Below are 24,163 nucleotides of genomic sequence, written 5' to 3'. Positions count from 1 at the left end.
AAGTGGCTTTTGTAGGCTCCTCTTGTGTTTAGAGTACTCCTGAATGTGCTGAGTGTGCTTTGGCTCCCACTTCATGAAGAGTGTGCTCCTAAGCACCAATGCAGCTGTTTCTTCTCTCTCCCATTTGAGGGTGGCACTGAAGGTCTGCGCCACTGTCCACCCCACTTATCAGCATGGCAAAGCCTGTTGCACTACAGCTTCTTGTCACTGTCCTGGAGAAACAGCTGTGGAGTTAAAAGCCACACTAAGGTCCTCACTAAAGTGTGTGCTGCCATTGCAGGAGCTCCTCAGCTGGACAGGTGGGACTTTTGGCACAGTAGAAGCCAGAGCTGCAGGGGTTTCTTCGTGTAGCCCTTCACAGCCAAGCATTTTATTCAGGGGTAGTTGCCAAACCCCATCACACAACCTCGATGTTTACGGTATGTGCCATCAGCGCTTCCTTTGCTTGCAACCTTGATGCTTTATTAAGTTCTCCTGGTGGTCATAGGGGGAGCCTTTTCTTGGGAGGAGGCTCATTAAGAAATCATTTAATAAAGCATCTGAACCATATTAAGATCTCACTCATTAAGAGTGGGTAGGTTTTTGTCTCGGCCCTTGCACTTGTCTGGAAAATAAATTGATTCAACTCATTAACCCTGCAAAGAGTTGTGGTGGGTTTTGAGTCTTATTTTCTGCCAATTTTAATGAGCAAAGTTGGATTACCAGGTGATCAGACCAGCATTGGAGCGGGTGCAAGGTAAGGAGTGGGATGTGTGGACAGGAACATACATGCATGGGGGTGGACAGGGGAAGCAAGACCTCTGCTTCGATGGAGGCAGCTATTAATTCTGCTCAATTCTATTGTAAAAGCTTGTCTTGAATATCCTGACAGTTGTGAGTGCAGTGGGGGAACCTGTTATGGCCTAAATGGAATGGGTAACTGGCTTTTCTCTCTTAATTGTTGGATGGTAAAGAAGATGTTCACCTTGGTTGTGAAATTGGATTAGGTTCAGTTGAGCTCTTACTGGGCATCAGGGGACTGATCTGTGAGGTGGTGTCAGTGTTGTGGTTCCATGTCACACCTTTGTGTCTCCTCTCTCTTCTGCTCAGCTCGGCATCGCTCTGGGCTTTCTGGTCCCTCCAGTTCTGGTTCCCAATTTGGAAGATGTGGAGAAGCTGGCCTACCACATCAGCATCATGTTCTTCATGACTGCAGGCGTGGCAACAGCCCTGTTCATCCTGGTTGTCATAGGTAAGGAGGTGGGAGTGTGCACATGAAACCAGGTGGGACTGAGAAGATCAGCCTGTGATCATGAGGGGCCTGTGTGCTTGGAAATGGGCTGGGGAGGTCATCTGGGGATGTGTCCTAGCATGCAGCTGGCAGGGCCATGCAATACCCTACCTTGCTGCTTGAAGCCCTTGATGAACAGATGTAGAAGGGAGTACAAGAGGTGGTGAGTAAGCTTGATTAATTGTTAATTTCCTCCTTTGCCTGTGTAGTAAAACCCTGCCATGAGTAAGTCTTTTAAAAGCCAACAGAAATCTTCTAAGGTTCACAGTTATCTTGCCGCAAACAGGGTGCTGGACCTTGGGTTATGTGATGGACCTGACTATCTCTTAAGGGTAGGGAGAAAGAGGCAGGTTATATAGCATCACAGGAACAAGCTCTTGCCAGGGGGAAAAAAGGTAACCAATTAAGAGTGGAGAGAAGGAAGCATTAAGGGCAGTAGCAGGACACCAGAGGTGCAATTGCCCTGTTTAACATGTGAAGTGGAAGCCAGATCTTTAGCATGAAAGACTGATATTCTCAGTGGAGAGCAGAGCTTGTTTGCTGAACTCCATGACTTTTTTTTTAATAGGCTCTTCTTGCTGGCTTGTTCATGTTGCCTGCTGGCTGAATCAGATGTAGACTTTAAAGAATCTGGGGCAGGGAATGGGCAAGGTACAGAAATGGCTGTCTAGCACCTAGTACAGCAGTATCACCTGTGACCTGGATTTCTGGTTGCTACTTTAATGCTAGTTAGGAACAGCAGATGGCTTGCCCAGCCTAAGAAGTGCCCAGCCTGAAACTTGGCATAGGTCATTGCTCCCTAGGCACTGGGCACTGCAGGGCATCAGGCCACCTTTGCCAACTGTCTTTTCCCATTCCATTTTTCCATTTGTAATGCCACACAACACTTTTGCAGCTGGCTGGCCACCGTCTGGAGACACAGACATTGTCAGTCCTGAGAACTCTTTTGTTGCTGCCAGACACTGGCTATGCAAAAAGCTAATTGAAGGCAAGATGTTTACGCAGTGGCAGGAATTATTGTTGGAAAGGCTCTGTTCTTTCCTGTTCCTGGGTAAGTTCATGCATGGAGATCAAAGCTTAGGGACAATGGTGTGTTTTGTACACTTGGTTTTACTAGTCCCTCAGCTGTTCCTCGAATGGCTCTACCCATAGTGTGTGCTCAGGTTCCCTGATTGCACTGTTACAAACAGGTGCATTTTGTGTCTGGTTTCAGTCTTCAAGGAGAAGCCCCTGCACCCTCCGAGCCGAGCTCAGGCCTTGGTCCAGTCAAGAACAACAGAGGAGTATTCCTACGTGCAATCAATCCGCCGTCTGCTCCACAATGCCAACTTTTTGCTGCTTATGGTCACTTATGGTAAGGTTTGGCCTTTCTTCTGTGCAGTTGTCACTGCTAGACGTGCTTAGCTTCTCCCTCCCTCTCCATGCTCTGCTGGGGCAGTAAATGGCCTGATTTGTTTTAGGGCACAGACCAGGGGTCCTTCAAGCCCAGAAATCTCCAGCAGTGGTTACAACCAAATGCCTAGGGAAGGACCCAAGCAACGCAACCACACAGAGGGCAATATGCCCCACTGCAGTTCTCCCAGGCTTTGACTGTTTTCTGTTCAGGGGATTTCCTTGTTGTTGTTTTGTGTGTGTGTGTGTGGTGTGGTTTTGTTTTGTTTGTTTGTTTGTTTTTTTTCTAGTCAGGTAGTTATTTGCAATGAACTAATCCATATGCTTACCTAAGAGATAAATGGAGCTGTGTCTGAGTGTGTGTCACAGCACTGAGTGAAAGTCCTTTCCCAAGGCAAGGGTATGGCTGCCAGGCATCCCAGCGGAGGTCATGTGGAGCATGCAGATGTGCAGACTGCATCAGTGTCCTTGGCAGCTCCTAGGTAGCAAAGGGAAGGAAGCACTGGAGGACATCTTCCTTTGCCAGCTGTCCTTGCACACTGGGTTTGCGGCTTGCTCCTCTTCAGCAGCCTTGGTCTGCTTCTCTGAGGGCAGTGTGGTGTGTTGAATCTGCTCCTGATGTGGAATTGTCATATGGAAAGTACTTTTCTCTTTAGCAGAAAGGCCGCTGCAGTCGATGCTTGGCTGCACGATAGGATAGATTGTAGCCAGCTAGTCTGCTGGGAGTTCTGCCCTTGCTTCCTACCAGCTTGCTCTGGAAGCTTCTCAGGGGGAAAGTTAAATAATGCTGGAAGTTCTGCTGTTCTGCCAGAAGTTGTGCCTAAACGACCTGGTGGATGAGCAGCCAGGTTGGAGAAAGTGAGATGGTGGCTTCATACCTGCTGAGGGTGCTAATGGTCTTTGGAGCTGCTGAAATCTCTTCTTTCTCAGTGCAGTAGCCTTCTAGAAGTGCTCCTCTCAAATTGCCCTTAATCTCTGCTGGTTTGCATTGCAGCTGCTGGTTTGTTTTTTTGGTTTGTGGGTTTTTTTTTGGTAGTAGTAGTACATGATATCCTTTCAGAAAGTGGAGATAGAAAAAAAACCTGTCAGGCAGACTGTGTGTAAAAGTTGGATTGTGTCATCTACTCAGTTTGCACTTACCGTTCAGGGAAAAGAAAAGGGAAAGCATTTCTCATAGGTGTAAACAAGTCCTAGAGGAAAGAGGAGGGCTCCCAGTCCAAAGAGCATGTTTAGAATCTGACCTCTTTGGGGCAATTTGCCTCTGCCAGTCACAAACAACATGGAAAGGCTGTGCAGTGGCTCATAATTCAGTCTCTCTTCCTGCTGGTCTGTGCATTTATTCTGTTCCTCTCTGTCAGCCTCATGTCAGTCACCAGCTTGACTTGAGATTGTGACGGTTACTCAGAGAGGGAACTATGCAGTGAAACTATTTTTTAAAACTAGTCTTGTTTTAAAATGGTGACAGATTTTCCTACTCAAGTCAAAAGTTTTGTTGGCCAAGATTTAAGACATCTGCAGCCACATGAGTGCAAGTGAGTCATCATCACTAGCTAACACAAAGATATCTGCATCTCTGCTTTTGTATTAAGGTAGTGTGTGTCAGGGAAGAGAGGGGGAAACCTACTGCTTGTTCATCTCCTCTGGCTATAGAAAGAATGGAGGCCCTTACATGATGCCAGGTCAGAACAGGTCTGCAGACCTCTGAGGTCTTGGTATTACCAGCAGCTGCCAACTCCTTTCCTGCAATAAGACTTGCAGTGCTGGAAACAATGGTGGCACTGTGGCTATGTTAGTGCTAGTTAACTGCTATTCAGGAAAACCCTCTGACAGGCTTTTTCCAAAGCCTGCTGACATTGCTTCTGTAAAGGTGAGGCATAACATGGGGTGGGCATTGAGAAACTCTTGAGCTTATTGGGTTGTGCTTTGCACTGAAGAGCATGTTGCCACTGAGAGCCAGTAGGCAGGAAAAGGGTGGGAAAGCCTGGGAAAGGCTGGTAGAGTGGGAGTCATGAGACAGCTTTTGGAAAGGTGATGTGTCAGTGAGGAGGAGGCAGGGCAGTTAGACCTGCATAAGGAACTGTTGTCCTGGAAGATGACAAGGGTGAAGAAGAGGGAGACCAATAGTCTGACATGTAGGCAATAGGCTGCTTAACTATAGAAGACTTGGGTTCTGAGGCTTAATAAGGGCTCCTTTTGGAGCTGTAGGCAATAAACTTGCTGTTTCTGGCCTCTGTAAAATAGAGGAGACACTGTGAGGCCTCAAAAATGTTTTTCTACAGCACATTACAAGCAAACCATGGTAACTAGTTAATGAATCAGGTGGGGCTGGACCTTTAGATGTCCTGCTCCCGGTTACTAATTCTGTTTTTCCTCATCTGCATGGCCAAGTGGACACTGCCCCACTGGAAACAACCCTTGTCTGTTTTAGGGGTATTCAAACAGCTGTAATTCATGAAGAAACTTCACTGAGCAACTGTGACATGTGAAATGCCTACAACTTTTGCCAGCCTTCACAGATGCAAATTTGGCACATTGTCTTGATTCTTAGAATATTTTGCCTGACTCTGGTGCCAAGTGTTGCTGCCAGCTCTGCATTGCTTTCTGCCCAGCTTGGGAGCAAGGGCCCTTCTCTCTCTTGGAAATCGCATGCATCACAGAGCTGCTGTGAAGCTGGCATGCTGACAGCATCAGCTCCCAGAGCAGTGTCTGGCTGTCCCCACAGCGCTGCTGTCCTCTTGGCTGGACAAGAAGTGGAGGTACACAAATGACTGGTCCATGTTTGCACCCAGCTTTGAAATGAAGCAGTGATGAGAAAAGGACAGTGCTGATCTGCGGTACTCCCATGGCCTGGCACTGCAGTTTGTGGTGTCTCCTATTGAGTAGGGTACTCCAGAGGTAAAGATAGGATGAAGCTGAATTAGGCTCTTGTGGGCTGTTCTGTCATAGACAAGTGTTTCAAAGAGCCAGTTTTCAAGGCTGGAAGGCGCCTCCTTGCTGCGGGATCTCCAACTGTTCTCTCCCCTCTCTGGCTGCTGGCCCTGCTGGAGTTTCCAGCATTTCTGAGTAACTTTTGAAAAGGATGGAATGGATTCTTCCTGACTAAAGAGCATGTCACACAGCTTACTAGCCTCTCCTGTAGCCTCCTGACACAGGCTTTTGGAGCAGGGAGTGTTGTCACAGGTAATTTTCATATTTGGGATCACTTGCCTAAGATTATTCATCTGTTCTCTGTGCCATGAAGCTGTGGAGTGAGCTCTGCTTAATGTTATCAGTGATGGTGTGTGAGGGAAGTGCGATGTCCCCTCCAGTTCCCTATCTTGTGGCTCCTCAAAGTGCTTATGATCTGTGTACAGCAACAGGTGTCCAGTGTCCCAGTGGAGGAGTGGGCCAGGTGCAGGATCGCTGAGAGCTTCAGGGTTAGGGGAGCTCAGGGTTTTGTTCCCTTTGTCAAAGCTCTACCTGCTAGACTGCACTTCTGTATCATGTAGTGCGATGTTTCTGCTTTTAGCTGAGGCTGAAAGAGGAAAAGCAGGAAGTGGGAACTTGACGTGTATCTGTTCTGTCAGGATTTCAGGCATCTGTTTTAAAACTTGTGCCTCCTTATGGAACCCAGAGATGTGTGAGCTGTAGTGGTGAAATCTGTGTCCCCATCCCTCCCCCCATCAGGATCACTGAAGCCTTGAAGAGAAGCTAACTGCAAATGTAAATGACTTTCTGAGAAGAAAGTTGTGCTGGCTGTTACAGACCTCATCCACCTGGGGGAGGTTTCTCAGTATCGCCCAAGGTGAGAGTGTAGCCGTTGCGGTACTGCTAGTCCAGCACCCATGTGGATGTTCTTGTTTTTTGTACCTTTTGGCAAGGCGTTTAGCTTGAGTTGCATGTAAACCGGAGCGGAGTGTCTGAAGAGGGCTTGACCAATATCACCCTCAACGGTTTCTATTCTCACCTTGGGTGATACTGAGAAACCTTCACCAGGTGGCTAATGTCTGTAACAGTTAATCGAACTTCCCTTTCAGAAAGACAATTACTTTCACAGTTGTTTTTTTTTCAGGCTTCAGTGACGCCTTTTAAAATGCAAGACTTTTCCCATGCAGACACACACACACCAGGTGCCTGGGGGAAGTGCTGTCTGCTTCACCATTAGCTCTGCTCCTACTTACCTTCTGGTGTTTCTTAGCTTGGAGAGGATGTTTTTTACTGTCTCTAGGCAGGGAGACTGCTATCAGGCTCTCCTCTGTGAGAAAACCACATAGGTCAGTGGCACTAGTGTTAATAAATCTCAGGTCCTTGTTAAAGGTGTGATGCAGGTGCTTTTCTGGTATTTTACCTTGACTGGGGGGATGAAAAAACTCCAATGCTATATATAAATCTGGCTGTGAGAGAGGGTTGAGACCCTATGAAGGACTTGCAAGAACTTTCAGTACCAGAAATGTGCACGGCCCTTCCTCTAGTTGTAAAGGTAAGAACCATCCTGAAACTGCAGAGTGCTTCCTCCTGCATACTGAGATCTGGCTGTCCTTGGTCTGCATTTCTTTCAGTAATCTATGTGAAGCCAGTTTGGCTGGCTCTCCTGAAACTCAATAACCTTGTAGTGGACCTCTGCTCCCAAAGATCTCTCTCTCTGCATTTCTGCCCTTTCACTACCCAGCAGGCTCTGAATGTGCTGCATTTTTATCCCCCTCTCAGGTCTGAATGTGGGTTGCTTCTATGCCCTGTCCACTCTGCTGAACCGCATGGTGATCGATCACTACCCAGTAAGTGTATCCAACCCTCATGGCCCTCTCATGCTTGCTGTTGTCCAGCGCTGGCTGCCAAAGGAGAGTGTGAGAAATACAATGCCACAGCACTTGTGGCTGACTCTGGCACAAGCTGACTGGCTGACAGAAGACCATTGGTTCCTTCAGTTCTTTACACCACCCCATGCAAAAGCTGGTGAGCGCTAGCAAAGTTGGCTCCTTTACACCCTGAATGACAGCATTTCCTTCTGAGAAGCTCTTCCAGCAATTGCCTCCACCCTGTTACTGACAGGAGTTGGAGTTGATGATCCTTGTGGGTCCCTTCCAGCTCACAACATTCTGTGATTCTATGATTTCTACTGGGACATCTGTACGAGGAGGCTGCCCACACTCGTACTCTGGTGGCAGACGGGTGGGGTGTCTCCATAGCTGAGCTACTGTGGAGCTTGCTGCTGGGGCTGCATGCCAGAGAGCTCCTTTCCATGCTGCCTTAGAGTGCGTCCCAATATTTCCTGGTTGGTCTGGCCCAGATCCTAACACCAGGCAGCAAGTTGCACGGGGTTTAGGCTGACTCCTATGAGAATGTCTGTTCATGCTGGCCAGTGCTCACCTTTTTCTCCGGGCTGACTCAGAGAAAAGTGCCAAACCACTTCATGGTCCAGAATAGGACACTGCATTAGCTCATAGTGGGCCCAGAAGTGTTCTTGCAAAGGTTAGTTCTGGTTGATGTGTTACCAGCAGAAGATGTGTTATGGACATTAACTTTGATGTCTCTTCATCTCTGGGTTCTCTGTACTTTTTGCTTCTTATTGGCTATGACTTGGTTCCTACATTTGTGTGAGTGCGTGTATGTCTCACCACAGGGGGAGGAGGTGAATGCTGGCAGGATTGGACTCACCATTATACTGTCAGGGATGGTTGGAGCTCTGATCTCTGGAATCTGGTTGGACAGAACGAAAACGTACAAGTAAGTCCCTTGTTTGCTTCTGTGTGGCTAGTGACTGTGCTCTTCCCCCATCCTGTGCAAGCAGCAACCCTGTGCAGCTGCAACTTGGCAGTCCAGGGACTGAATCATTGGGGGGGTTTGTAGGAAAAAAAAGATGGTTCTTCAAAATCCAGTTAGTCTAAAGTGAAGTTTGGAGATGTGTGAGCACTGGGCCCATACAAGGCCTGGTTCTAGTGGTCTCTAGGGAGGCAGAGGGAGAGGATGAGACGGCTCAGTGGCTGCTTTATTAGAGATGAGCAAGTTCTTGGCACAAGCAGAATCAAGACTGTACCAGACCATTTCTCAGCCTTTACAAACCAGCTTCTGTGAATCTTTGTCTGAGTTAATGAAAGGCATGTTCAGTCCAGTGCCCAGAGGCATTGTGTGAGGGTGTGTTGCTGTATTTAGGGCAGGCACTGGAGTTGCAGGTGGATGATTCTGGGTTTGCTGACTGGTGGGTTAGGAAGGCAGATCTGGCCCGTGTACCCTGCCATCAGCAAAGTGACAGCTAAGAGTCTCTGGGTGTCCTCCAGTTCCCAGTCCTCAGGAACTCAGATATTGCTGATAGACCTCTGTAGGGTGTCCCAGGGGATGGGATGCCTCTCCTGTCATATGTTTGGGTCTGTGTAATCAGCTTTTCAGTTTCTTTTTGGCTTTGAGAAGTGTGCTATAACCTGTTGTCTGAGTGGGCTGGGTGAGAGGAGGCTTAATGGCTGATGAGCTGAAGTCAATTTCAGAGTTCTTTTTCTTGCAGCAGCTTTTCACCTGCGGGAGTCCCACTGCCATTATCCTACCTGTATCTCGGTCCAGAAAAGCACATTCTTCTTGTGGGCACCTTAGATGAATCTGGCTAGCTGTGGACTTGCAGCTTCTCAAGTGGCCTCTGGCCCTAACTGTCAAGTACAGGGATCAAAAATGGAGAAGAAATGGTCTTCTCTAACAAGAAAGAATGGTAGCTGAGGATTCCTGGGCATGCTGGCAAAGAGGAGCAGATGACTAATACAGAAACTGGCAGGTTGCTTGTTGCTGTTTCTAGGTCATTGTGTGCCACTGAGTAGTTCTCATTTGTCAGTCCTGGGCAACAGAAACACAGCTGGTATGAATGGCTCCAGCTTATTGTGCAATGTAACTTGTCTCTTTCCAGCCCAGGACTGATGGTAAGGCAGCCTCAGCTGGCACTGCTAGGGTGAATGGTCTTCCTCACTCTCCCTGAGCAGATCTGGGTTGCAGCAGGTAGGCTGAAGAGCTTCATGGCTCACAAGGCAGAGCTGGGACTTGGTGGAATGGGAGCGGGGGGGGCAGAAATCCTGGATTTGTTCCATGGCCCCTGCTTGCTTGAAGGGACCACATAGATGCGCAGAGCTGGCCAAGAGTGCAGAAAAATAGGGCTGTGTCATTCATGGAATTTATCCTACAGACCCCAGGAACTATCTGGGGATAGATTTAGCCTTAGGTGAGGAAAAATGCTGCTAAGAATTCGTTCTGCGTTGCAGCCCACAAAGTGGATTTCTGTGTAACTAGCAAAATTTTGAGTGCTACAGTCTCTTTATATAGCTGCATTTAAAAGTCTGTTTAAAAAAAACTTACAAGATGCCAGATGTTCTAGGTAGGTACCCTCCCCCTTCCCTTCACTCCTCAGTTACTGTCAGGATCTAAATGGTAAGCACAGGAAAATCAGGAAGGAGAGATGTCAAGTCCTTTTTTTTAGTCAGCTTGGATAGAGAGGGAAGCAAATGAATGGGATCCAGCTGTGATTGAGGGTAGCAGGGGGAGGTTAATAACAGAAGGAATTGCAGAGCTCTACATGCATGTTTGGTCTTTACTGTCCCATCAGCAGTTCATTGAAAGGGTGAAGCTGTGCTAAGTCAAGCTTTCCGCATCTGTCATGCTCAGGCACCGAATGGCCTTGAATTCTTGCTTTTATTTAGCAGGCAAGTCCCTGCAGCAGCCCCTGTACTGTTCTTATTTTTGGAATCAGCAGACGCAGATTTGGCCCATACAAATACGTGAATTATGTTGCGACGAGCGCGTGGGGCGGCCTCTGGTGGGTTGGCTTGTTGAGAACAGCCTACCTCTCTTCACAAGAACACGCTTTGACATTACGTTAGATGGTGATCCATGTACATCCTTCAGGCTCCTGTCTCAGAGGAGAGATGGGGTTGTGACACCTGGAGACTGCTGGGTATATGAGTGTTTGTCAGGGAGTCTGGCTCAGAATCAGGGATTTGGGGACTGGATTAATCAGCATGTCTCTTTGGCCACACTTTGCTTTTAAGGGCAGTGTTCACATGGCCTCAGGTCCAGCTGGTTGCAGGCAGCACTATCTGCTGTCATCTCTGCATCTCTTTAAGGCAAGATGTCAGAAATATCCATCGCTCTCCATTGACTAGGCAGAGAACCACAAATGGTGTTGTAAATTTAGGCCTGTATAGGCCCAAAGTGCATTAAAATTTGGGGAGGGAGGATATTGGAGAATGGGCTGCTTGGGGCTCTTCCACTGAAAGGTGAATGTGCTCTCAACCTAGCCCAGCCTGCTGTTTGAGTCTTCTTGTTGTAGCCCTTTTCCAGGTTAGCTCTTGTGTACTGGATATGCCTTCACCCTCTCCTGCCATATGTCTTATATAAATAATTTACCAAGGCTGTCCTTTTTTGTGACCTTCATACAGGAAGAAAGTTGCATAAAACAGAGTGCCGAAGGGTGAGGGAGAGGTGAAAACCAAACCAACGCTCTCCAATTCTTCCCTTTTGCAGTATCTGACACCTCAGTGTCTTCAGCAGTGAGATCCCTCTGGGAGTATAAGGACAAGACCTTTGCTCAGAATCTTGCACAGCCTGGAAGGTGCCGTTCTCTTGGCAGAGCCCATGGAGGCCATCTGTCACCCCCGTCCATACAGAACAGTGCTCTGGAGCTGCACACAACATCCTACTAAGCAGCTAAAGCTGTACCATGTGGCTGTGGCCTCCCTGCCTGCCCCTTGTTCATTTGTTGGTTCAGATGTTGCTTGACTCTAAAGTTTTTGCAGCTCCAGCCCCCCGTGAGCCTGGTACTGTCCCTTTCTACATCCAACTGACCTTGTGAGACATGGCTTGGCTGGGCTGTGCCATGCCCATTCCTTACTCTAGGTCTTCCTTTGGAATTGGCTGAACAGCAGGAGTTGTGCTCTCCATTTCAGTCCTGTTCCCTGCTGGTGCTGGCCCTGGCTGGCTTTTACCCCTAAGGTCTCTTTTCTCACAGTCCCTGGTGTGACCTCTTTAATCTGCCTCTTCAGAAGGGTATGGGGAATGTGGCTGGGCGGGCAGATGAATGTCAGGGCAGCTTAGGTTCACTTAAGTGACAAGCCTGTCAACTCCTTCACAGATCTCCCTCTGGCCCTGCTGCAGAGACTTGGCAGCTGGTGCCCTTGTAGCGCTGTGTCCACAGTGGTGCGCTGGGCCTCCTTCCCACACCCCACAGCATGGAGGCAGGTGAACCCCAGCTGTCCTAAGGTGATGTAGCAGGATGTGTAACTTCCAGCCTACACGCACTGCACTAGTCAGCCCGTTAAGGAGATGGGCAATACCTGTTCCACAGTTATAGTTTTCAGTCCCTGTAGGGCCATTATGGGAACAGGTTGTTAAAAACACCAGGATGCTGTGCAAATGTCTTCTGTGAATCTGCTTCTCCTCCTTTGTCTTTTTATCTCCCCCCCATAATATATTTATGGCTATTTATCAAGCAAAACTGTGCATTCTTCCATGCCCAGTGCCCCTAGGACCGCAGAGCGTTCTTGTCCTCTGGAGAACATGGTGACAAAAGGCCACTTCCTGAGAAACAGCCCTGCCTTGTTGTCTTTCCCCAGGGGTTTCTTTTTTCCCTGTTAACCAGTATCTCCCTGTGTCCCAGTAAAATCCTTTTCGAAATTTTGGGTCTTGCTTGGACTGCTGGGCACTACATCTTTTTTGTACATCAGTGGTATGCTCAGGGGAGCAGGGTCTTGCTAAAGTCTGATTTAGTCTGACTGTGTGCTTGAGGCTGTTCCCTGCAGCAGGAGATGCATCCAGGGCTGTCTAGGTCCCGGTTAGGGACTGTGGCCATCAGGCAGCTGCTCAGTGCATGGCTTGGGGGCATTTCCTGATGTGTGATTTCCACAGCACTCAAGCCTGCAGTCTTGTTCTTTCACAAGGGCCTTCTGGAGCCTAATGATTCAGGGAGGTCAGCAAGGAAAGCTTGTAGTCCCCTACAGCCAGCCAGCTAATGTGCAGTGGATGAGGTTCCTATGGCAAGATGAAACAGTTCTCTCCATTTTGTCCTGCAATGATCTGCAGTTCCAAAGGAGAACACCTTCAAGAGCTGTCTGCTTCTATGAGCCTGCCTGCTGTAGTTCTCAGTGAGGGGCTGCATGTTCGGGGAACGTCTTGCTTGCAGCTTGACTAGTGACATAGCAACAAAGTCCTGACCACATCTGGTCACTAACTCATTCATCACCTTTGCCTGAAGATGAGGGGCAAAAGTGCAGCTGTTGGCAGCTGTCACGACAGCGTTAATCTGATACAAACTACTTGAAATATGTGAACCATAAGCCTAGGAAACTAAGTGAGATTTTGTGGGACTAGAGCTCTGCACTGAGACCAAAACTGGCTGTGGGGAGAAAAAATTCAACTATGATGTGCCAGGCATCCCTACTGGCAGAGGCTAAGCTTCTAGGGGACACAGCCACCTCTTGGAGCCTGCACTGTATTTTACCACTGAATGCTGTGTAATTTGGAGACTCGTATTTATAGAAGCAGCACTCAGTTCAAACTTGGTCTGTGTAGCCTAGGGAGCTGTAATTCCAGCCTTGAGCCCCCTTCCTAGTCAGCACTTTTCCTCTGTGACTGCATGTCAAGGGATGGGATGTGTAAGAACTCATGGGAGATACCTGAGGAACCCGTATGGAGCAGAAAAAGGCTTTTACCTGCTTCTCTTGCTCTTTTTGGGGCAGCTAAGTCCTTTGTCAGTCTTTCAGCTCTTCTTCTGCAGCCTCCAGGCTATGTACTGGCCACATAGCAGCTCTCTGTAATTAATGGCTTACAGCAGAAGTAAGCAGCCCCTTTCTGCTACTTTCACAGATGAATTTTACCTCCATGAAAGCACTGGAAAGAACATATTCTAGAAATGACACAGCATTGGAGGGGTTAAGGGATTACCTTCTCCTTTGGTACAAAACAAATCACTTGTCACAAAACAAATCACTTGTCACAGCAAAATGTTCTTTAGCCTTTAAATACATTAAATGTGTCGGAGTCTATGCAAGCATGGATCGATAGTCGAAGTCTGATATTAGCTTCTCAAGTTTGTATTTGGATAATGAGCATGTATTTGGAGCATGAGACACACTGACTTCAGTCATTGCAGCACTGAGGGAGGACAGGACCTTAGCTGGAACATTCTGGTTTTATCTGTAGTAATTCAGTGCACTGGAAACATTTTAGTACACAATGTAATGCTGGCTGCCTATTTGGATTGCATTTTTGACAGTGGTCATTTGTATTAAAAAGGAAAAAAATAGTGAAAATAGTTTAAGATTTAGTTTCTTTAGTAGAATTCTAGGAACTGATATCAAACACATTCTTTAATGGATTAAGACTAAAATTTGGTAGAAAGCACCCAAGTAGCTCATGCTTATATATTTAACTTCTTCCCCAAAGACAATTCTCAAAAAAGTTTTGTCAACTCTGGTGACTGTTTCTGCTTTCAAGATCCTGGTGAAATTTCAGTTAGCTAAAGGATTTACCCTTTCCCCTCCTTGCCCCCCTTTTCTTCCCAAAAGTATGTACTGTGAAGAGCTACTTGCTACCTTCTGTACTAGAGAGAGCCTTGTTTTTTTTGGATGTGGGAAGGGTTTCCTTGTTGTCTGCTCAGGGATGACAGTTGCTAACATCTCAGTTGCCCTAAAGCTGCCCTGGCTGCTGCGTATCTCGCAGTACCAAGCCCACCGATGCTCCTCAGCGTGGCCAGGCTGCAGGTCTGGCTGTTCCCAGCTCCTGGTGCGCTCCCTGGGCACAGGCTCTCTTTTGCCGCTCTGCCCAGAGATGAGCACTTGTGGCTCAGTCGCTGCTGGCCATGGAACTGGCACTGGCCCTGCTAAAAGTTCCCATGGCTTGAGGGTGAGGCTGTAAGGGCAACGTGGCTTGCATGTCACCTCTTCAGGTACAGTAGGCAGTTTAAACACAGAAAGGAGCAGCAATGAAAAGTGGTTTGGATAGCACTGAAAAATACAGGCCCATAACACTGTAGCAGTGCTGTCACCTCTTCCCTTTGCTTTCCTGCTTGGGAATGATCAGTCCACTCGGGTCCTGCTTATAAGTAAGCATGTCCAACTGGTTATATTAACAGTAAAGAGGGTGCCTAAGAAGATTAATAATTTCTTTATTTTACTCTTGTTCTTCCACTGGAGAGGCATGTAGAGTACATCACCAGGGACCTGTCAGCCCACGGTAGGATCTGAGCTTCTTGGCTGCCTCATAGGTGCCTCCTTGTAGATGTGATGCCCTGACACCCCACAGGGAGCAAAGCCCCTGGTCATGAAGTGGGGATGTGACAACTCCTAGGCTCCTGTTCTTGTTTCTCCCGCAGCCCTGCCCTGTGTGCAGGCCCTTCTGTGCTGTCAGTCCAGTTCCCCTGCCCTGGGGTAAGGGTGTCAGAGAGCTGTGCAACTTTTTTTTGTTTTTTAAGTCTGTGCTGCAAACTATACCAAGATCTGTGGGCAAAAAGAACAGGAGGACTGGATTAAATAAAACGCTGACTCTGCTTTTCCTTGCAGGCAGACAACACTAGTCGTCTATATCATGTCTCTGGTGGGAATGATAGCCTACACCTTCACTCTGAGCCTGGGCCACCTCTGGGTGGTCTTTGTGACTGCAGGCGCGCTGGGGTAAGTTCATGTGCAGGCTGCTTTTCTCTACACGTGAGCTGGTAGGAGATGAGCAGGGAGCAGAGCTCATGGTGCAGGGGGAATTGGGGAGAGCCGTAGCCTATGCGTGACTTCTGCATGATTTAAGGACAAAATGATCTGTTCTTCCCATCTCTGCCTTGTATGTGTTTCACTAGAGTCAGAGACATTAGTGTGGCCCTGCTCAGCTGCTGCTGCATTAAATGTTCCAGGTAATCAAGTGAAAGCATTTGAAAAGTGAGTGGTACTACAGCCCCATAGATGAGCAGCGGACAAGAATGAAAAGCATGTGGGCCTGGGTGGCCGTTTGACTTTGCTGGAGATGGTGCCCCTTAGAGTTGCTTGTGGGAGATGCTGCTTTTAATGCTTCATCCTTGTAGCAACTGGCAGCTCCATTCTGGCCTGGCTTTGTGCCTTGAGGCTGTGGGCAAAGATATTTCTGAGTAGGAGGAAGACTTGTGCCATGGTGAGGGAATCGGACAGCTGCTTGGGCTGTGGCAATGCCAGGGGAAACAGCCTGTGCAGTCACTGTAGCGTCCCAAAGGGGATATGGGCTACACCATGCCTCTTCAGTCTTATTTCTGGCAATTTTTGAGTCTTCCTTTCTGTGTGCTTCTTTACAGGTTTTTTATGACAGGATACCTTCCCCTGGGCTTTGAGTTTGCTGCAGAGTTGACATACCCAGAATCAGAAGGAACATCATCAGGACTCCTTAATGTCTCAGCACAGGTAGGTGTGCTGTTTTCCCTTTGCTTGCCTCTTTATAGGCAGAGAGATTAAATTGTAGTTCCCAGCCTTGACTCCTTATTCTTGTCCATGATTATTGTAATGTACTGCAGATGTAAGCACCCTGGGACCTGGCTTTTTGAATGATGTTCCTCATGGCATTTCTCTAGTGGCACCCATTTTGTTTCTGCTTAGGAAAATGCATCAGGATGCCAGTCATCCTTGTCTCTTCCAACATTGTCCCTAACAGCCTAGGACCTGCCTCTACTTCAGTGAGAGATGGGATTCCAGCCTTAAAGGTCACCTGTCTTCCCATCAGCTACAGGGAGGTGCCACTGGGTGTGTTTATAACCAAACTTCAGCCTCGCTAGGCCAACAGCTTGGTTGGCCCGTGTGCTCTGATACTTTGGTAAAGCTGAGAAATTCTTTGGGTTGCTTTACAATAACAATACAGCTTGACACTGCCTTTGTTTGTTTGTAGATTTTTGGTATTGCCTTCACCATCAGCCAAGGGCAAATCATGTATCACTTTGGGACAAAGGCAGGAAATCTCTTTCTTTGTTCTTTTCTGTTCCTGGGGACCATCATGACAGGTAATTACATTTTTTTAGTGTTCCTCTGCCATGACCCTTCCCTTTGGGCTTGACAAATGACTTGAAGAACTTCTGTGTGTAGCAGTGCCTGCAGGAAAGTGCAGGACCTGTGCAGCAGTACCATAGCAATGCTGCTGTGCTGCTTTAAGCATCTGGTCTGTATTACAAAGAAGATCCAGGGCTTCTTGCCCTGGCTGCTGGCTGGGGTCTCAAAAATGCACATCCTGCATCCTGCCTGGTTCAGAAGTGCTCTCTGCCTCATCCAGGAGAGTGGTTTCTCTTGCTCACTGCAATGTGTTCCTGTCCTTTCTGGGGCCTCTGCTGCTCCTTTTGAGTTCTGAGGAAATGGATGTGGGTGCTGCCTCATGACTTAACTGTCTTCACATCTCTCTTCCTCCCTCTGTCCCAGCATTCATTAAGGCCGATCTCCGAAGACAGCAGGCCAATTTGGATAATGAACAGATGGTGAGTAAACCCACGCTTCAGTCTCTGCTGTGTCCCTGCTATTAGCTCAGGGCAACACCCAGCCTTTCTCCTTTCTAGGAGTGGGGCTGGCCCTTTCTGACCTACAGTTGCAGCTGTGATTCTCTTCTCTTATCCCACCACTTCTTGCCCAGCCTGTGGTGAAGCTCCTTGTTGGCATTTTCAGACAGATATCTGTAATTCCAGCTCTGCCAGGCACTGGGCCCCCTGCTTGCTTACTGTTAATGTCACGCACAAACTGTAGGCTCTGGTTCTCTGGGAGTCTGCAGGGCTTCACACATCTTTGTATTGGCTAGGGACAGATGTGGGGCAGCACTGCCCTTGTTTCTCTCCCCCGACAATGCACTGAGCTCTCCAGTGCTTTGCCCCTGTTTAGAACTGGGTAACTATTATTCCAGGCCCCTAGGGAGGCAGGTTATTCATCATATTCCCTGTCCTCAGCTGCCAAGTGGGGTTCAGTGTGTGGGACTGCAGTAAGGTATGTGGCAAAGCCCAAATGAGGACTTGAGCAGCCTGGCTGCCCACACTTTGAGCAGTGCCACAGACAAGGCTGCTACTTCATATGTGCACACCAGAGCTTGGGATATGACGTCCCAGGGGCATGCTGTGCAATAAATGCAGCTGTTTGCCTGTGGGAGAGGGCCTTCACTGAAGTCATTGCAGTGGATACTCTTAGAAGCAATCCCTGCAGGGAAAGGGAGGGGACTGGTGGTTGTTTGAGGCTCTTCTCCTTATTGCTCAGGGCTCCTTTTCTAGGACATTAGCAGAGATGTCCACTCAACATTCATGAAGCCCTCAGTGACCATGAACAGCAAAGTGCATGAGCTCAGTTCTCTGCTGACTTGACTCGACTCTTTTCAGAAGGCAGTGCTGCCTTCCTCCAGATAATCTAACCAGTCTGATCTGGAGAGAGACCAGAAGGTCCAAGAAGCAGCTCTGCTCTGACTGGCTGCTCAGGAAGATGGATTTTCAATTACAAAATATATGCTTTTTCATTTTTTACTTATTTTTACTGAACTATCGGAGCACAAAGGCAGAGGGTAGTATAAGTAAAGGGAAATGATGCTGCCTTAAGTAGTTCTTGCACGTATAATTCTAGACTAGATGCAGGGGGGGAAGGGCTGTACAATTTATGTAGTTTGGGTAATAATTTAAAAAGAATTCCTACTTTTTCTGCTCTGAGACTCACAACTTTGGCTGATTTTAGCAGTGGTGAGCATCATGGTCTACAGGACAAAGCTTGGAAGACAACTGCTCTCCCAGAATCCTGGCATGAATGGGGCTAACTGGAACATACTTAGCTAAGCTGAGCTGGGCTAAAGACCAGTCTGTTTTGATATACACCGAACTCCGTATATCCCTTAACAGTGCTGAAGTCAAAGGCAGAAAATGAATTGAAAGGCCAAACCATGCCCTGCAAGCCCTGAGGCAGCAGGGTTGTAATGAGAGGTGCTGCTGGCACTGTGATGTAATTTATAACATATATGTGGAAGACCCAGGAAATATCAAGGTCCTTTGGCAATCAACACGATGCCTAGTAGTAGTAAGATCCTTTCCTTTTGTCAGACACATCTCTCACCAAATTGTACACTTCTGCTTAAACCATTTTTAGTATAGATCTTTTTAGTATAAATACAATTGTAAGATCTTGCCTCTGGGGGCGGGGGGAGGAGGGGGGCATTGAGACCAGAACAAAGGTGGTACAGCTGTCATTTCTATAACCCTGAAAGCCTCCAGAACTGACTGCAGGAAGAACCAGAAGGGTGTTTGTGAGGTAATAGGTCTCAATCAAGCAAAAACTTCACCAGCAGCTCCTTTCCCTTGAGGAAGTCATGATGGACACCCTGCCACACCCCCAAATGTGGCTTCCACATGACTGAGCTCACTTGGGTACTTCTCAAGCTTAATAAACAATGCCAGCTGATGGTGGGCTGAACCTGGTGTTCTGCACTGGCATGGGTGCCTCAGTCAGGAGAGCAGTCAGCTGGGCTTGGGCATTGGGTGCCACCTTTGTGGAGAGCTCTGATGGAGCTGGACCTTTTCTATATGGCACAGCTGCCTTAGACATGTTAGAGTTATTTTACTGTTTTCATCCTTTGCCTGTTCGTCTTTTTAATTTCCCTGCCTACTTGCTTCCATCTTTTCTGGGATGGTGACTTGTGGCTGTTGTTACAGAGACTCCAAGGCAGCGCTCAGATCATGGATTATGGGACTGTAGCTTGTAACCCTAACCCCATCAATTCCCATTCCTGCTCACTAGCTCATACACAAAGGTAGGAGAATCGCACTAATCTGCTTCTCTGAACACTCATGGGTAGCACAGGCACCAAGCCAATGGCACTTCTGGGCTGACAGCAATGGCCATAAAGTACTGAGAATCTTTCTGGCCTTGACCTGAGGGGAAAGACAAGACAGTTTTCAAGAATGGTGCAGAGATCCCACCAGGGCATAGGGATTCAACAAGGTGCAGCAGGCAAAGCCTGGTGCTGGAGCAGATGGAGAACTGAATTGTCAAGAAGTTATTGCAGAGAGGAGGTGCAGACATTTGAGGACTCTTCTCTGACATGACTTTTACAGTCCAGATTCTTGGCTGGAAGTGACACCAGGAGCCCTGTAGAAGAGTTAGCTTTGATCACAGCCAGGGCATATGACCAGCTTCAAGAAGGAAGTTTAAAAACGTATAGCAATAACAGAGTCATTGGGTTGGTGCCTTTTGGTATAAGAATGCCTGAAAATTGTAAAGCTCTGTGCTTGCTGATCTGTGAGTCTCAATGGCACTTGGCATTTTCTTAGCTGTTGCTCAAGGTGTAATGCTTTGTTACTCACTGTCCTCTGCTTCACACTGGCTGAGCTGCCAAGTTAACCCCGCTACCCTTTGCTTTACAAGGTGTTCAAAGAGTGTGTGTATCACTTGGTGCCACAGCCAACAGGACTAACAGGCAAAAGCAAAGTGAGTTGATTGGGAAAAACAGCCTTAATCTTGCCCAGGCTAGAGTGTGTGGTACAGTGAGCGTGGCAGCTGCCATGCTTGGATGCAAGCATGAGGAAGAGTCCCAAGAGCAGGGAAAGATTTGACTCCAGGCTGAGGCTTCTAAAGCCGTCATCATGGCAGTTTTAGCAGGGTACACATGTGGCGTTGGCTGGGTATCAAGTAGTTCAGAAGCTGTAGCTGCACGAGCTGAGCAAGCCTGCTTGGAGTATACTGGTACTTTTTTGATGGTTGAAGTTTATGTCATCATCTTTTGTTAGCAGACTTAGCTTGGTACAATTGCCAGTGTTACGATTGACATCACAGTTGCAAAATAGACACTGCGAGGCTCAGGCTTGTTGTTGCATGCACCCCATGTCAAAACTGCATCCATAAAGGAAAAAAGACTGGTCATTGTCGTAGGAGACTCCTTTCTGAGGGAACAGAAGACCTGCTGTTTCCCACAGCATTCTTCTGGAGGAGCTGGCAGCTCATGGCCTGGATGGGTGTACTCTTGGCTGGGTAAAGAACTGGCTGGATGGCTGGGCTGTGGTGAATTGAGTCAAATCCAGTTGGTGGCTGGTCACGAGTGGTGTTCCCCAGGCTCAGTATTGGGGCCAGTTCTGTTTAATCTCTTTAGCAATGATCTGTATGAGGGGATTGAGTGCACCTTCAATAAGTTTGCAGACGACACCAAATTGGGTGGGAGTGTTGATCTGCTGGAGGGTAGGAAGGCCATACAGAGGGATCTGGACCAGCTGGCTTGTTGGCCTGAGGCCAATTGTATGAAGTTTGACAAGGCCAAGTGCTGGGTCCTGCACTTGTCACAACAACCCCAGGCAGCACTACAGGCTCGGAAGAGTGTCTGGAAAGCTGCCTGGCAGAAAATGACCTGGGGGTGTTGATTGACAGCTGGTTGAATATGAGCCAGCAGCATGCCCAGGTGGCCAAAAAGGCCAACAGCATCCTGGCTTGTATCAGATATAGTGTGGCCAGCAGGACTAGGGAAGTGATAGTCCCCCTGAACTTGGTGCCAGTGAGGCTGGACCTCGAATCCTGTATTCAGTTTTGTGTCCCTCACTACAAGAAAGACATTGAGGTGCTGGAGAGTGTTCAGAGAAGGGTGACAAAGCTGGTGAGGGGTCTGGAGCACAAATCTGATGAGGAGCGGCTGAGGGAACTGGGGCTGTTTGGCCTGGAGAAAAGAAGGCTGAGGGGAGACATTATTGCTGTCTACAACTACCTAACAGGAGGTTGTAGCATGGAGGGTGTTGGTCTCATCTACCAAGTAACAAGTGATAGGACAAGAGGAAATGGCCTCAGGTTGCTCCAGGGGAGGTTCAGATTGGATATTAGGAAAAACTTCTTCACTGAAGGGGTTGTCAGGCATCGGAAGAGGCTGCTCAGGGAAGTGGTGGAGTCACCACCCCTGGAGGTGTTTAAAGGACATATAGATTGGGTGCTTAGGGACATGGTTTAGTGGTGGACTTGGCAGTGTTAGGTTAGTCATTGGACTTGATGATCTTAAAGGTCTTTTCCAATCTAAACAATGCTATGATTCTGTGGCTGTCGCAAGGAGAAGACTGACACTTGGATGTGAACTTCCAAAGGATGCGGAGCTGTCATTGTGCAGGCCTCACGCTTCCCACGGGAACACTGTACCATTGGCTGTGTATTCCTTCTGTGTGACTGTGGGTTTTCCCCTGTCTTTACCCAATGGAGGTGCAATCCCACAGCGGAGGTAGGCATCTGGCTTGTTATTTTTTCTGGGGACCCATCATCCATAGTGTTGTCCTAACAAGGTGTGATTCTTCCTGATACAGAAATAGAAATGATCTGATGGAAGACTGTCAAAACCTTTAGCTGGATGTTCAGCTGTTGAGTGGCTTTGGTGCAGAGTAGAACTGTGGAACATCCTGATTTACCAATGTATTAAGGAACACACAAGGGAAAACCACATATGCTAGTTCTCACAGGGAGTGATCTTCCATTTTCAGTTAGTGGTGGCTTCTGGTGATGAAATGGAAAGCCTAGAATCTGGCTGAGCTTTGACCTTGCAGGGTGTCAAGGGTTTAGATTGCAGGGTGACAATAAAGACAATAAAACCCTGGCAGATGTATTGTTAACGTCCTCTCCCCGCTCTTCCCCCTTTTTGCCCCTCCCTCTCGCCCCCTTACCACTAAGAACAGGCGATCGGGAGGGAAAGGAGGACAGAGAGAGAAGAGTTGGAAAAACTGAAAATGTTTTACTAATGCTACTAGTAAGAATAGAGAAAATAATACAAAATATACAAAACCAATCTTGAAAGTCTCAGCAACTGCAGAGCCAGCACCCAGAGTCCTGGATTGGACTCTGCAGCCAACCGGAGCTGGATTCAGTCTGTCACTAGGCCTCAGTTCGCAGGGACGACTAGCAAGGTCCTCTCCTAATGTCGGCCATAAGGAAAAGGGATGAGATCCTCATGATCTCCCACTTTTATATGAAGTATTCAGGTGAATGGGATGTTATACACTGTTGGTCAGTTTCTTGGTCACCTGTTTCTTGTTGCCCCTCTTGCGAGATGTCCATCCATGCTTACCAATAACTTTGCATTCCATTGCTATGTTTACCAAAACATGTATCTGGTTCTCCAGGAAAATGCAGCTAATATGAAGGCTTTAGCTGACAGGCAAATTCACTAAAAGAGAAACTTGTTTTTTAACAAAACCAGGACACAGGGAGAAGAGCAACTTATGAAGCCATAGCTTCAGTGATGAGAGTCAGCCTTTATCAGCCTTGACTCTGCCCATGAATTGCAGCCTCTCAGCAGCCACCTGTCAGAGCTTTTGGCCACTGTGCCCACACTGCAGGATGTTTTCCCCTCTTCCTGCAGGATCTGCCTTTTGTTCACAAGCAGTTTGTCTTCTGTCAGTGCCTTTGTTTATTATAGAATGTCCTGAGTTGTAAGGGACCCACAAGGATCATCGAGTCCACCTTCTGTCCCTGTATATGACAGCTCCACAGTTCACACCATGTGTCTGAGGGCGTTGTCCAGTCTCTTCTTGAACACTGTCAGGCTTGGGGCTCTGACACCTCCCTGGGGAGCCTGTTCCAGTGCTCCACCACCCTCTGGGTGAAGAACTTTTTCCTAATGTCCAACCTAAACCTCCTCTGGCACATCTTCTTGCCATTCCCTCAGGTCCTATCTGGTTATAATTAAACAGATGTTGCAATTAGCAGAATTAGTAGTGGGAACTAAATTAGCCTAATGGCATTGTGAACACCTTGTCCTCAATTAATAAAGCTGTTTTGTGGTTCCAGCAATCCTCCAACTTCTATCTGCCTCAGTTCCTGGAGTGCCAGCAGGGTTAGCTTTCTCAAGACACTTGGATCAAACACCAGTTTTAGATGATAATGTGTCTCTTTGTGGGCTGCTTTTGTTGTAAATGCATCTGAAGCCATTTCAACATTCTGCCTTAGGGTTTCATAGTAGTGTCAGTTGATTCGATACACATTATATTCATATGTCTGCTGTGCACAGTCTGTGCTCATCTGCTCCTGGTTTCCAGCATCCATGCAAACCTTCATTTATTGTTCCTTTGCATCATGAAATAAGCATCTTTGTAGGCTTCCTGTGGCTTGTTTTGACTCAGGAGTGAGTTTTTCAAGAAGGGTCTTAGGCAACATTTCTTTGGAAATATCTTTAAGCATGTGAGGGTTTTTAAGAAACCAGCTATCTACAGGGTGCGGGATTTCCAGATTGCAGGGCTGTCTTTTTGTTCAAAGCGGGCTTTGCTAGACCTTTTTAAAACTTGTGAATTTGATTAATATGTGTTCAGGGCACTTCAGACTACTCTGTAGTGGTCTTATACAGTGGGAGATAAACTGGTTGTTGTTGTTGTTGTTGTGTGTGTCAGGGCCCTGTTTTTGACAGCAGAGAGTAGGGAGTAAAATGTTTCAGACTTTGTCCTGGTTTTTGACTTGTAATAAGACTTAAAACATTTGTCTGGAGTGTTATGCTATCAGCAGGGCTGAGCACTGATGAGTGGATGATTTTGGATGACGAATGACCTGCTCTAAATGTACAACCACAGCAAGGGATTTGTTTAAAACAGGACTG

At 47.6% G+C, this 24,163-nt stretch overlaps 1 protein-coding gene across 6 annotated transcripts in view; it reads left to right on the top strand.

The window, feature by feature from the left end:
* FLVCR2 (FLVCR choline and putative heme transporter 2) overlaps nucleotides 1–24,163 on the top strand; it is a 41,258-nt gene that overhangs the window by 13,623 nt on the left and 3,472 nt on the right. For 2 of the 6 annotated variants that reach the window (XM_082058005.1, XM_082058006.1), the window contains exons 2-11: nucleotides 1,090–1,231; nucleotides 2,166–2,321; nucleotides 2,484–2,624; nucleotides 7,349–7,416; nucleotides 8,262–8,365; nucleotides 15,166–15,276; nucleotides 15,918–16,023; nucleotides 16,502–16,613; nucleotides 17,023–17,078; nucleotides 19,272–19,369. In XM_082058005.1, coding sequence (XP_081914131.1) covers nucleotides 1,090–1,231; nucleotides 2,166–2,321; nucleotides 2,484–2,624; nucleotides 7,349–7,416; nucleotides 8,262–8,365; nucleotides 15,166–15,276; nucleotides 15,918–16,023; nucleotides 16,502–16,613; nucleotides 17,023–17,078; nucleotides 19,272–19,369 — 1,094 coding nt within the window. The remainder of the gene's footprint in view (nucleotides 1–1,089; nucleotides 1,232–2,165; nucleotides 2,322–2,483; nucleotides 2,625–7,348; nucleotides 7,417–8,261; nucleotides 8,366–15,165; nucleotides 15,277–15,917; nucleotides 16,024–16,501; nucleotides 16,614–17,022; nucleotides 17,079–19,271; nucleotides 19,370–24,163) is intronic. The other 4 variants (XM_082058008.1, XM_082058009.1, XM_082058007.1 and 1 more) reach the window with 3 other exon arrangements.

This window comes from Streptopelia decaocto, assembly GCF_964273445.1.
Source record: "Streptopelia decaocto genome assembly, chromosome: 7".
Taxonomy (NCBI): Eukaryota; Metazoa; Chordata; class Aves; order Columbiformes; family Columbidae; genus Streptopelia; species Streptopelia decaocto.
Note: the sequence above shows the minus strand (reverse complement) of the source record. Positions and strands in the feature narration are given on the sequence as shown.